The sequence below is a fragment of the Dasypus novemcinctus genome, chromosome 25, assembly GCF_030445035.2.
Source record: "Dasypus novemcinctus isolate mDasNov1 chromosome 25, mDasNov1.1.hap2, whole genome shotgun sequence".
Classification (NCBI taxonomy): Eukaryota; Metazoa; Chordata; class Mammalia; order Cingulata; family Dasypodidae; genus Dasypus; species Dasypus novemcinctus.
The window spans coordinates 14,159,584-14,173,702 of NC_080697.1; the positions used below are offsets into that span (position 1 = coordinate 14,159,584).

The 14,119-nt window shown below is 39.2% G+C and overlaps 1 protein-coding gene across 2 annotated transcripts in view; it reads right to left on the reverse strand.

Moving 5' to 3' along the window:
• The window catches only part of ATAD2B (ATPase family AAA domain containing 2B), a 245,735-nt gene that overhangs the window by 155,785 nt on the left and 75,831 nt on the right, over positions 1-14,119 (reverse strand). For both annotated transcript variants that reach the window (XM_058287681.1, XM_058287680.1), the window contains exon 9: positions 3,927-4,025. In XM_058287681.1, the coding sequence (XP_058143664.1) occupies positions 3,927-4,025 (99 nt within the window). The remainder of the gene's footprint in view (positions 1-3,926; positions 4,026-14,119) is intronic.

Genomic DNA, 14,119 nt, shown 5'->3' on the forward strand with positions numbered 1-14,119 from the left:
AATTAAAATATATTTTCCTGTATCAGATACCAGAATAGTTCAGATTAAATAATCATTATTTTATTTCATATTGGATTTTTGCCTTCCATTATCCACGCTAAAATCTTATTTAAAATACAATCTATACCAATTGAAACTTATTTCTAAGACCTAACTGAAAGGCTGGTAGTTTTACAATATTTATATATCACCAAAGTATAGAAATGCTTTGCTAAATATAATCTGTCTTTATTATTATAAACTATTATTCAGATTTTCATTTTTCATTCTCATAAATGTTTGCCAAAACGAGTGAGTGAGTGAATGAATGAATGAGTAAAATAAAAATACATCACAGTGTAAAAAGGGTTAGTTGGCTAAGGAAAAAAAATTGGTTATTCTTATTTCAAAGCTCAGCTTATGGCTCTAGGACACAGCAAATGACTATTAATCTACCATTAATTATGTCAAATTTCATCTCTAAGTGAAAACTATGTACTTTGTTGGAGAAACATAGACATAAAAATAATACTTTATTTAAAAAGTAATTCCTAGTCTCACTTTTTTTTTTTTTTTGAACAAATTCTGTTACTGGTTCTATGAGAATTTTAATTTTAATAAGGGGTCCAGGCTATCGATTCACACTCCTGTGCTTTGATATCAGAGCTTGTGATAGATGGAAAAACACAGAGATGTAGTGAAGGTACAGAGGGCCCCAGTACAATGGGGCAGCCATGAGTAGCATTTGGATGACAATCTCAAGGCTTACAGGTTATGGGTATGTGTTAAAATTAGTTTCCAAAGTTTTAGAAAAGAAGATTTTTTTTTTACGTTTTTATTATTTCCTTCTGTACTTTGTGTCCCTCATTTTATTTCCCTCACAATGTCCTTGTCAGTTTATCTATTTGACTGTCACTGAAATTCATGACTTATTGAAATTCATGACTTATTTCCTGACTTTGTAGGTCTTTGCCTCTGTTCACTCCAATTACCTCTATTTAGCAGCATTAAATTCTCCTTATGCTCCTCACAGAGCAACACTTTTTGTTTTAATCACTACATCTATTTCAAACCCACTATTTTCAGAATATTATAACTCTCAGCTTCAGAAGAGTCAGGAAAACCTAATCATGGCCAGGGTGGCTTTCCATTTTTGAAATGGGAGAAGTAAATCCACAATGACTGGTAGATTTAATCAGCGTATGGATTTCATAGTTTGGGAGGGACAAGAGAAATTCTCATATGTAATCTTGTAAAATCTACAAGGGCATGGATCTTTGTTTCATTGATGTATCCATCCTTAAAGCCTAGAACAATGCCCAGCAATAGTAGATAAAATGAATATGATCATATAATAGCTATGTTTTCTTTATGTATCATTTAGTTAAAGCATTGACTTTCAAAGGACAACTCCAAATATAATTTATCAATGCTTTGAATTATAAAACAAAGGGGCTTTTTTATACTTTCATCTTAAACCATTGTTTCTAAAATTGGATTCCCAAATTTCATACATGAAAGTCAGTAACTTTTATCTTGTAAAAATGACCACTCTGTTCCACCCAAGAATCCATAGAACATGCTAATTTTTATTAAATAATGGCCAAGGCCATAGACTTTTGAGAGCACAGAAGGATCAATCCTCAAGAAATAATGTAGAGGTTTTTTTTCTTTTCCATAGTCTCCTAGGAGCTAGATATCCTCTAGTATATTAGGTGCATGTTTGCTCTTTTTTTTATTTTTTATTTTTTATTTCTTTTAAAGATTTATTTTATTTGTTTCCTGGTTGTCTACTCTTTGTGTCCATTCACTGTGTGTTCTTGTACGTCCGCTTGCATTATCAGGCGGCACCGGGAATCTGCGTCTCTTTTTTGTTGCGCGATCTTCCTGCATCAGTTCTCCATGGGTGTGGCACCACTCCTGGTTAGGCAGTACTTTTTTCACGTGAGGCGACTCTCCTTGCGGAGTGCACACCTTGCGTGCGGGACACCCCTACACAGGGATGCCCCTGCGTGGCACGGCAGTCCTTGCAAGCGGCAGCACTGAGTGTGAGCCAGCTCACCACGCGGGCCAGGAAGCCCTCGGGACTGAACCCTGGACCTTCCACATGGTAGACAGACGCTCTACCAGTTGAGCCACGTCTGCTTCCCTGTGTTTGCTCTTTATAAAATTAACAATTCTTGTAATTTCATTTTGTATATGGTTTTTATTGTACCAAAGGGTTTTTTTTCTTTCAGCTCCCATTACATGTAAAACAGAGGTTCCAGGATTGCACATCACAGAAGGTACCACAAGCAAAAGTTATTAAAAAGTTGGAGTATGCTTTGATTTATTTTTTACTGTTCTTATTTGCTGTATCATTTATTAGTTCTATATCTGGCAAATGGCCACAGTAACTGCAACTTGTGGGAAAATACTTTCAAGTATAAGGTCAAAATATATATGCTAAAGTAAATGATACTAATTACATATTCACTGTTAAGAATTTTTAAATTGCTGGTTGGAAATGAATTTAGATTGCTTTTCCCTCTTGCCAAGTTACTAACACTACAGTGCATTATACCAAAGAGAAAAGTCTCAGTATCATTGAAAACACAGAATTCATTCATTTTAAATCTGATTGCATTTATATTTCAAGATAACTCTTCTCAAAAATACTGTAAACATAAAATTGTGGGAGTATGTTTTGAAGTGTATTATATACTTTAAATTGTGTAACCTCTCAACAGTTTTATAGAAATTTTTAAATTTTGATATAACTACCTAATCAGTAATATGATCCCAAGCTTCTGGATCAAATTATATAGCATGATGACCTTCTACGCTTCCATATGCCTTATTGTTGTTGATGGATTGGTGTGACAAAACAAAAATATGATTAAAAGTAAAATCATCCAGGTTTATAAACCCCTCTTGCTAGTGATAAGTACCTTTGAAACTGGGTGTATCCTATTTTCATTAGGATGCATTACCTACTTGTTGCTTAAAACTCTGTCTTCCAAGGAAAAAAATAAGATGGTAGAGCCATTTTATTAAAAGATGGTTTTTGAAAAGAAAATGAAAATGAACATCTGAATATTAAAGATGTAAGAAATTCAGATAATTTATATCTCAAAGAATATTTGAAATTCAAGGTGTATTAGTAACATTCTCGGAACAATTTAGTGGTTTCAACCTTTTCTTAAGAATCTTAGATACATAATTTTTCATTTTTGTACTTGGGTATTTCTAAATAAAACTCACATTTTACTCTTGAGGGAAGAAAAACTGCTAACTGAAAACTTGGTAGTTTTACAATATTTATATATCACCAAAGTAAAGAAATGCTTCCCTAAATATAATTTACTTTTATTATAAATGTAAACTAAAATATTAACTCAGATTTCCATTTGACACTTTATTTACTACACCAATACAATTCTCTCCCAAAGTGAAAACTTTTTTGATGTTTAGTGAGCCATGTAGTAAAAGAATCCGACCACCAGAGGCACTCAGTCAACCAAAAACAAGTTTTCCAGGAAAATTCCAAGGGATCCAGAGACAATTCTATTAGAAACAATATGTTACTCTGAGTACTGTAATCATTATAAGCATCTAAAATCAGCCTCATTAAAAGGATTTGGATTAGGGGGGAAATACAGATAAAGAGAAGGCAGATGCTGTCCTAACAGGTTGGCCTCTTTTCCTCTGCTCTCCTTTCTTTACCTTCCTAGACACTATTTTCTTCTGAGAGCTTACAGAGTAATTAATTTAGGGGAAATTTCCAAAGGTTACATTTCTATTATAAGAATTATTAAGTAGAAACAAGTTAGTTCTTTCACTCTAGTCTAAAGAATAAATGTGTGTTTTAACAATGTTAGTAAATGCCAGTATAGATAAGCACCTCATTCAAAAGAACTGCTCTTCCTTTTTTCAAGCATGAAAATAACACTAAAAAATTTACTAACCGATTTCTTGCTCTTGCCATACTTTTAGATTTCCTTCTTTCAAAACGTTCTTCATCAGATGAAGTTGTGTCACTACTATGAATGGCATGCTTCTTTCTCCTATTTAAACAGAATAAAATCCTTAAAACCTTTATGGTAGTTAATTTTTTGTTGTTTTTTAGAGAATTTTTGAAATTTAGAGTGCTTTTTGAAACGCACTATAAGCATCATATCTCCCACGGTACAGTAAAAAATACATTCATCTATTCAGGAAGCATTTATTGAGTGCCTACCATATGCCACACATTGTTTTATGTGCTGTTGCTATAACAGCAAAGCAGACAAATATCCTTGCCCTCATGCAGTTTACATCTAGTGAAGTTTAAGGATTAGAAGGGAATAAGAAGCCTACAATTTTTTAAATCAGATGGCTGCAGAAGGCAGGCAACAGATTTAATTTGTATCCAAATTTAGGAATTTTCTGTCATTGTTTTAAAAATAACTTTAGGATCTTGTTAGGAAAAAAAGTCTTTTTCTTTTATTATTCCCTCTTTCCCAAATAATCAGAAACAGTTCAGACATTTAAAAAACTAAAGAATTTTTCCACTTTTATTTAAAAATCAAAACTGTAAAATCTTCCAAAAATTAACCACCCATAGACACACCAAATTATTAATAATTGTATAAATAAAAATTAAACACTGATATCCTCTACCTCTCCAATCCCACCACCTTAAAAATAAAAGTTACTGAATAAATACTGTATTTTGGTAACATCTCTCACAACCCAACCACTCCCAGAAACCCTACAGGGAAGTTAGAAGTGTTATATGAAAAGTGCGATCATTTATTATACCAATCACCAAATCGTAAAAACTCATGTGAATCAGCATAATTCCTAAACTCCATGACTCTGTGCAAAGAAGGGAAGAGAGTCTCAAGAGAAGACTAAAAATTTAACTAGATAAGTAACATGGAAGCGGAGAGTAGACTGATATAAAAAGCTAGGCAGAAGAAAGAACAAATGACACAACAGCATAAGGAGCTCTGTGGACCCATTCTCCAGTAAAACAAATGAAAATTATTTCAAAAATAAAAACAACCATTTACAGTTTCTTGAAATGGTCCTACGGATATACAACAAATGAAAAAACATATTCAAAAAAATCTACTAAAATGTGGGAAGCAAAAGTCTTTGTATTTAAACAAAGTCTGCTCCTTCTCTACCCCCTCCAAACTCAGTGAATAGAATTCCATTCCAGGCAGGTACAGCCAAGAAAAGAGGTTTCCGTTTCCCCCCAGCTCTCAATCAGAGAGTGATCTCTGAGAGACAGGGCATCAGCATTTCTCATCCTTCCTGCAACTACCTGGTATTGACACCAAAGTTCCAGCCAGATGAGGGCAGCTGAGGTAGGGCTCCCTTCTTTAGCAGAGTCTCCACTTTTGCAACAGGAGGCCTACATTGGGCATAGAGCAGCTGAGAATTCTGGAACTCCAATCACATTTGCCTCAGCTCAAACCGAGAAGACCTGGAGCCACTGTCCACAATACTTGACCCAGGGCTCAGGTGCTAAAGCAGGGAGGGGTGCCACTCACATAAGTCTGCCAGTGTTTCCATCCCCAGCACTAGAGCACTGGCTCAAGATTTTGCCTGGGCTAAATAGAACACAGGAAAAACAGAGACATCCTGACCTCTTCTCAAAGAACTCACATAATTTGCAATTGAGTGTTAATAAGTTCAAACCTAAAGGCACTCTCAAACAATGGAGGTTGTGATACAAGGCAAGAGAAAGGAAACAATTCAACTCATTAGACATATTGACTAAACTGCAGGCCAGCTAGTTTGCAGGAGAGAACCATTAAAGAAACAGCTGGGATGAACCCACTCAGGGTCAGAACAAATTTCAAACACTAACCTCATGAACTATTCTTTCCAAGAAGCCTAAAATAGACTTAGTCTATGGAGTAATTTGGCACAAAATCAGTGTTGAAAACAATACAGCAATCAGTCGGCAATAATGGTGCTAGGAAAAAAAAATAAGTCAAAGTGAACTTTCATCCCGAAGTTGTTTCCATCCCAGGGTGACTGTGGATATACCCAAATGCTCCCCTTGAAGAGGAACTCCAGAAGCTTAACACAGTGGGAATGGTGGGAAGGTGGGACTAGTACCAGACTTGTTTCAATGTAACATCTGAAATATCTAGTTTCCATATATATAGGAATGGAAATAAACAGGAACATATGGATCATACACCAGAAAAGAAATCAGGCAACAGAAACTGCCTATGAGGACAACCAGGTATCAAATTTAACAACTTCAAAGTAGCCACTACAAATTTCTTCATAGAACTAAATGAAAACATGATTCAGAAGTAAAGGTGGGAAAACCAGCAAAATGATGGCAGAGTAAGGAGTTCCTAGAGTCAGCTCCAGCTACAAGGCAGTTAATAATCACCCAGAGCTATCTAAAGCACCTGTTAAGAGGGCTCCAGGAGACCAGAAGAGCATCCTGCAACATCCTTGAAGGAATGGAAGGAGAAACCTGCCCATCTGCAGAGAAGATTCTTAAGTAGAGCCCTCCTGCCACAGAGGCCAGTGATCCTCCACTGGAGGCTGAAGCAGCCTCGGGAGTTGTTCATGGCTGGAACTGGAAGCTCCACTTCCCAAAAACAGGGGAGGAAGAGAAAGTTGGGCACCACCTTCAGCTACTACTTAGTAAATTCAAACCACTAAACTCTGAACCTGTCCAGGTCAGAAAGAGGCTGGTAGTTGCCATCTTGTGGTCCAAGGGGAAGCAGCAGACTGAAAATCACAGTGCTGGTAGGGACCAGCTTCTTTCCATCAGATTGCACTGCAGATCTAGCCTAAGTCCCAGCCCAATCTCCAGCAGGGAGGAAGCAAAGGAGATCTGCACCAGCCTCTCTGGGAAAATACAGGCCACGCAGCAGAGGCAGGTTATCATTCTACTGGTGGGGAGCTGTTCTGTGGCTGGAATTGGAAGCCCCATTTCCTAAGCAGGAGAAGAAGAGACAATTGGTCACTGATTTTCAGCTACTGATTGTAAATTCAGCTGGCTAAACTATAACCCTAAGAACAGCTAAAGTTTGAACGTGTTCAAGTTGGAAAGAGGCCAGTAGCTGCTATTGTGACTCTGCCCCCAGCACAAGGGAAAGCTGGGCTGACAATTACAGTGGTGGTAGAGACCCATTTCTTTCACCCAGATCAGCCTGCAGCCCTAGCCTAGGTGTCAGCCCCACCTCTGACAGGGAGGAAGCTGGTGAGCCCTGTACCAGCCTCTCTGGGTAACTGCAGGAACATTCGGCTGACACAGACTGAACAGTCATAAATGGACTGGGGCAACTGCAGTCATTATGGACCTGCACAGCATAGACTGCTGCCCACACTTGTAGCTCCATCCCCACCCCACAGAGGAGAAAGGGGTGTGAAGCTTCATCAGTCTCTGTGGGCAACTACTGTCTAGGCCTGCACGTGGATTATTCCAGACAGCTGTGACTCTGTCCCTACCCCTGGCAAAGGAGAAAGTTGGGAAACGCTTTATCAGTCCCTGGGGCAAGGAGGGCAGCTTGAGTCTCCACAGCTTATAACAACAACAACATCCTTGGCTCCTACTACACAACCAGCAAGGGAGAATGGGCAAGAAAGCCCTAACCTAAAGAGAGAAACTGCACACAGAATAAATACATCTAGTAAGCAAGACGACAAGAACCAACAAAAAATTACAATCCATAACAAGAAAGAGGAAGATGTGGCCCAGTTAAAGGAACAAGATAAACTTCCAGATGACATAAAGGAGTTGAGACAACTAAACCAAGATGTTCAAACAAATCTCCTTAATAAATTCAGTGAGATGGCTAAAGAGATTAGGATATTAAGAAGACATTGGATAAGCACAAAGAAGAATTTGGAAGCATACTGAGAAAAATAGCAGACCTTACAAGAATGAAATTATGAAATAAATGAAATTAAAAATACACTGAAACCATATAATAGCAGATTTGAGAAGGCAGAAAAAAAGATCAGTGAGCCTGAAGAAATGGCCTCTGAAAATGAACATACAAAAGAAGAGATGAAGGAAAGAATGGAAAAAGTTGAACAAATTCTCAGGGAACTAAACGACAGCAAGAGACATGCAAGATACATATCATGGGTATCCCAGAAGGAGAAGGGAAAGGGGCAAAAGGAATATTTGAATAAACCATGGTAGAAAATTTCCCAAATCCTACTGGAGGGTATAGATATCCATGTCCAAGAAGCACAATGTAATCGTATCCAAATAAACCTTAAAAGACCAACTCCAAGACACATACTAATATCAGAATGTAAAATGCCAAAGAGAGAATTCTGAGAGCAAGAGAAAAGCAATGCATAACATATAAGAGACCAAAAAAAAAAAAAAAAGAAGAGATAATAAAACAAACAAAACATATAAAGGATATCCAATAAGATTAAGTGCTGATTTCTCATTGGAAACCATGGAGGCAAGAAGACAGTGGTCTGATATATGTAAGATACTGCAAGAGAAAAACTTCTAGCCAAGAATCTTATATCGAGCAAGACTCTTTTTCAAAAATGAGGGCAAGTTTAGAATATTCACAGATAAACAGAAACAGAGTTTGTAACCAAGAGATAAGCTTTGTAGGAAATACTAAAGGGTGTGCTACAGTCTGAAAAGAAAAGACGGGAGAAAGAGAGAAGCTTGGAAGAGAGTCTAGAAATGAAGATTACATCAGAAAAAGTAACTAAAAGTGTCAAAAAGAGTGGTGAAAATAAAACATGACAGATAAAACACAAATACTTAGGAATAAACTTAACAATGTAAAGGACTTGTACTCAGAAAACTACAACTCATTGTTAAAAGAAATCAAAAAAAGATCTAAACAATTGGAAAAACATTCCATGCTCACGGAATAGAAGACTAAATATCATTAAGATGTCAATTCCACTCAAATTGATATACAGATTCAATGTAATCAGGATAAAAATTCCACCAGCATTTTTTAAATAAATGGAAATCATGATTACCAAATTTATTTGGAAGGGTAAGGTATCCTGAATAGCCAGAAACATCTTAAAAAGGAAAAGCAAAGTTGGAGGACTCTCACTTCTGGACTCCTTATCATATTACCTACCTACAGTGGTAAAAACAGTATATATTGGCATAAAGACAGACACACAGATTGATGGAACCAAGTTAATGGTCAAGTGATTTTTTTTTAAAGATTTTATTTATTCCTCTTCCCTTCCCCCCCCACCCCCACCCCGGTTATCTGTTCTCTGTGTCTATTTGCTGTGTCTTCTTTGTCCGCTTCTTTGTTGTCAGTGGCACGGGAATCTGTGTTTCTTTTTGTTGCATCATCTTGTTGTGTCAGCTCTCCATGTGTGCGGCACCATTCCTGGGCAGCCTGTACTTTCTTTCGCGCTGAGCGGCTCTCCTTATGGGGTGCACTCCTTGCGCATGGGACTCCCCTACACAGGGGACACCCATGCGTGGCACGGCGCTCCTTGTGCACATCAGCACTGCACATGGGCCAGCTCCATACGGGTCAAGGAGGCCCAGGGTTAGAACTGCGGACCTCCCATGTGGTAGACAGACGCCCTAACCGCTGGGCCAAGTCCGCCACCAGTCAAGTGATTTTTGACAAGCCTGTCAAACCCACCAAGCTGGGGCAGTACAGTCCATTCCATAAATGGTGCTGAGAGAACTGAATATCCATAGCCAAAAGAAGAGAAAAAGGATCCCTATCTCACACCTTATACAAAAATTAACTCAAAAACCTAAATATAAAAGCAAGAACCATAAAGCTTCTAGAAGAAAATGAAGGAAAATATCTTCAAGACCTGGTGATAGATGGATTCTTAAAGGAGATAAGAAGAGGACTGAGATGGACTACTGATGTTTAATATATGTAGAAGTTTTCATCAATTTTACTGTAAAAGTGTGGACATGTACAGAGTTGATGGTAACACATTAGTGAGTAACAGCTGGTTTATAAATGAGAATGTGGCTGAAAAGGGTAGTCTAGGGATAAAAATGCCAATTGAAAGAAAGCCAGAGAATAAACTAGGGACTGACTAAAACAGTAAACCCAGAGGTGGATGAGAATTGTGGTTGATGGTATGGATAAAAGAGTGCCCTTTGTGAGCTAGAGTAGATGTACATCACTACTGCAGGGTAATGTAAATGTGGAGAAGCATGGGAAAAATACAACTAGAATGACTGTATTAGTCAGCCAAAGGGGTACTGATGCAAAAATACCAGAAATTGGTTGGTTTTTATAAATGGTATTTATTTGCTGTAGTAGCTTACATATACCAGGCCATAAAGCATAAGTTACTTCCCTCACCAAAGCCTATTTTCACTTGTTGGAGCAAGATGGTTGCATCCGTGAGGGTTCAGGCTTCCTGGGTTCCTCTGGGCTCAGCTCCTCTGTTTTCTCCACAAGGTCAGCTGTAGACTATGAGGCTCTCTAGACTTTGCCTCTCTCCACAAGGCCAGCTGTAGGGAAGCGGACTTGGCACAGTAGTTAGGGCATCCGCCTACCACATGGGAGGTCTGCGGTTCAAACCCCGTGTGCAGCTGGGCCACACACAGTGCTGATGTGCGCAAGGAGTGCCCTGCCACGCAGGGGTGTCCCCGCGCAGGGGAGCCCCACGCATAAGGAGTGCGCCCTGTAAGGAGAGCCGCCCAGTGCAAAAGAAAAGTGCAGCCTGCCCAAGAATGGCACCACAGATATGGAGAGCTAACACAACAGAAGACGCAACAAAAGAAACACAGATTCCCATGCCACTGACAACAACAGAAGTGGACAAAGAAGAACACACAGCAAATAGACACAGAGAACAGACAACTGGGGCGGGATGGGAAGAGAAAGAAAGAAAGAAATCTTAAAAAAAAAAAAAAAAAAGGTCAGCTGTAGACTATCAGGTGAACGGCTCTGTCTCTCCCTGGGGTTTCTGCCATGACTACGGAGCCGTCTCTAGTCCTCTGTGTTCTTCTCCTGGCTCAGGTCCTCTCTTCCTGGGTCTTGCTTCTCTTTCCTCTGCATGCTGACTCCCTGGAGCTCCAGCTTAAGACTCCAGCATCAAACTCCAACATCGGAAACCCCTAACTCTGTCCTTTGCCATGCCTTTTATCTGTGCCCTAATGATGTAACCCAATCAAAGCCCTAATCATAACTCAATCATGCCCAGGTTCAAAGCAGTTTACAAACATAATCCAGTATCTATTTTTGGAATTCGTAACTATGTCAAACTGCTACAGTGACTAAGGGCTGTGGTTAACAGTAATATTGTAATATCCATGCATCCATGCCAAAGATGTACTGTGTTGATAATGGGAGAATATGGAAAAAGTTGCCAAATGTAAGCTATGGACCTGGTCATAGTCTGATATTATCTCATAATCTACAACAAATGTTCTACTACAGTGTGGTGTGTTGATAGAGGGATGTTCTATGGGAATTTGCACATGTACATGCTTGTTTTTTAAGTTTACAACTTTCGTCATAAAAATATATTTTAAAAATAATAATAGGGTGTGTTGGAGGAAAAATACACCAAATGTAAGATAAGGATTATAGCTAGTAGTTACATTTTTACAATATTCTTTCATAATTTGTAACAAATATTGTCTCCCACCAATACAAGGTATTGATGGTGGGTTGATGTATGGGGCCTCTGTATGATGTCATGCAAGTTTGCTTTTAAGTTCACAACTTTTACTATACACTTACTGTTCAAGTATGCTCATTTACAAACGATATAGTAACAACAATAATGATAATAATAATAGCAGCCTGGGTTGGGAGGAGAATACATCAAATGTAGGATCCTTTCATTAGGAGAATATTTTGAGGATGCTCTTTAATCATTAGTTAAAAATGTTTCACAACAATGCAAACTATCAGTGGTAGGATGAGGTGAGGTATGAGAGCCTTGTATGATCTTATGTATGTTTGTTTTATAAGTTCACACCTATTACTATACACTTGTTGTTTATGTATGAGTGATACACTTCAATAAATCTAAAAAAAAAAAGAAGTAAAGGAGGGGAAAGTGGATGTGGTTCAGGCAACTGAGCTCCCGCCTACCACACAGGAGGCCCAAGTTCAGTTCCCAGGGCCTCCTGGAGAAGAAGAGCAAGATAGCAAGCTTGCATGGTGGCTGCACAGCAAGCTAAGGCAGTGGGATGACATATTGAAGAGACACAGCGAGGAAACACAACGAGAGGCTCAACAAAGCAGGGAGTGAAGGTACCTCAGGCGATGAGGTGCCTCCCTTCCACATAGGAGGTCCTGGTTTGGTTCCTGGTGTCTCCTAGAAAGAGAAGACCAGCACACAATAGACAGACACAGCAAATACAAACAACAAGGGGGTGGGGAGAAATAAATAAACAAATCTTTTTTAAAAAGGAAGTAAAGGAGGATGGGAGGAGATGTAACTCAAGAAGTTAAACACATGCTTCCCACATGGGAAATACCTATTTGGCTCCCAGTGCCTCCTAAAAACAAAGACAAACAAGCAAATAAACATAAAAACCAAGTCAGGGAAGGCAATGTGGTTCAGTGGTTAAGCACTGGTTTCCCACTTAAGAAGGCCCAAGTTCAATCCCCAGCTGGTATCTCAAAAAAAAACAGAAGGGGGGAGAATGAAGATGACTGAGTGAGGGACCAAAGGAGTCCATAGCCCCAAGGAAATTTAGAAAGAAAATAAAAAGAACTTGAAGAAACATCTTTCTCAAAGCCCCAGAATATACTTAAAGGGCCTCATTCACATCCTGGGATCGTGACTATCTGACCAAATCTGGTGGCATCCCGAAAGAACGAGCCAGGACATTGGTCCCAAGATTGCCATATAAGGACTTGACCTGCATATAGATGCCTCAAAGAAGTCTCCTACAAAACTCTATGGGAATGGAGCGGGTGTAGCTCAGGGGCTGTGCACCTGCTTCACATATATGAGGTTCTGGGTTCAAACTCCAGTATCACCTTAAAAAACAAACAAAACTCTATGGGAGAGAAATCATGCTTTCATTGCCTAAGGCAAGGGGATGGTAGCTGTGGGACACACAGTGCAGAGTCCAGGATACTGAGGAGATGCTGTTGCCTAGGGAAGAAGGGACTCTTTTTTTTTTTAAAGATTTATTTATTTATTTCTCTCCCCTCCCCCCCCACCTTGGTTGTCTGTTCTCTGTGTCCATTCGCTGCGTCTTCTTTGTCCACTTCTGTTGTTGTCAGCGGCACAGGAATCTGTTTCTTTTTATTGTGTCATCTTGTTGTGTCAGCTCTCCGTGTGTGTGGCACCATTCCTGGGGAGGCTGCACTTTCTTTCGCACTGGGCGACTCTCCTTACGGGGTGCACTCCTTGCACGTGGGGCTTCCCTACATGGGGGACACCCCTGCGTGGCACGGCACTCCTTGCACGCATCAGCACTGCGCATGGGCCAGCTGCACATGGGTCAAGGAGGCCCGGGGTTTGAACCGCGGACCTCCCATGTGATAGACGGACGCCCTAACCACTGGGCCAAGTCCACCACCAGGAAGAGGGGACTCTTGAATCCATGTAAAAAGGCATCCCTATGATCAGTGCACATGCCCAAGACAGGATCACATGCAGAAAGAACCCAGGAAAACCATTTTGCCCAGAGCCATTCTCCAAATTCACTGTATGGCTCAGCTGTGAAGGAGCACATTCCCAACTAATCTGCAAAGTCTGGGAAAGGTGTTTTCTTTTTTTTTTTTCATTGTTAAGTCCTGGCATTCAAGGGAATATCTACCACAAAATTAGATGGATAAAAGCCTAAGGAACAATGGTCCCAAAGTCTAAAGTCCAGCAACAGCATATTAAAATATCAAAATGTCCAACTTTCAAAAAAAGATTACAAAACATACAAAGAAACAAGAAGCAATGGGCTATTCAAAGGAGACAATGAAAGCATTATAATCCAGCAACAAAGAAGACAAGACCTGGGACACACCAGGAAAAAAATTTTTTACTTGATCTTAAATATGCTCTAAGAATGAAAGGAAAACACAGACAAAGAAATAAAGTGCACTAGGAAAACAATGAAAACAAAAGAATATCAATAAAAAGAAACTATAAAAAGGAACCAGAACTGAAGACCACAGCAAAAGACGTAAAAAAAAAAAAAAAAAAAAAAAAATTCCCTACAGGGGTTTAACAGTTGAGTAGA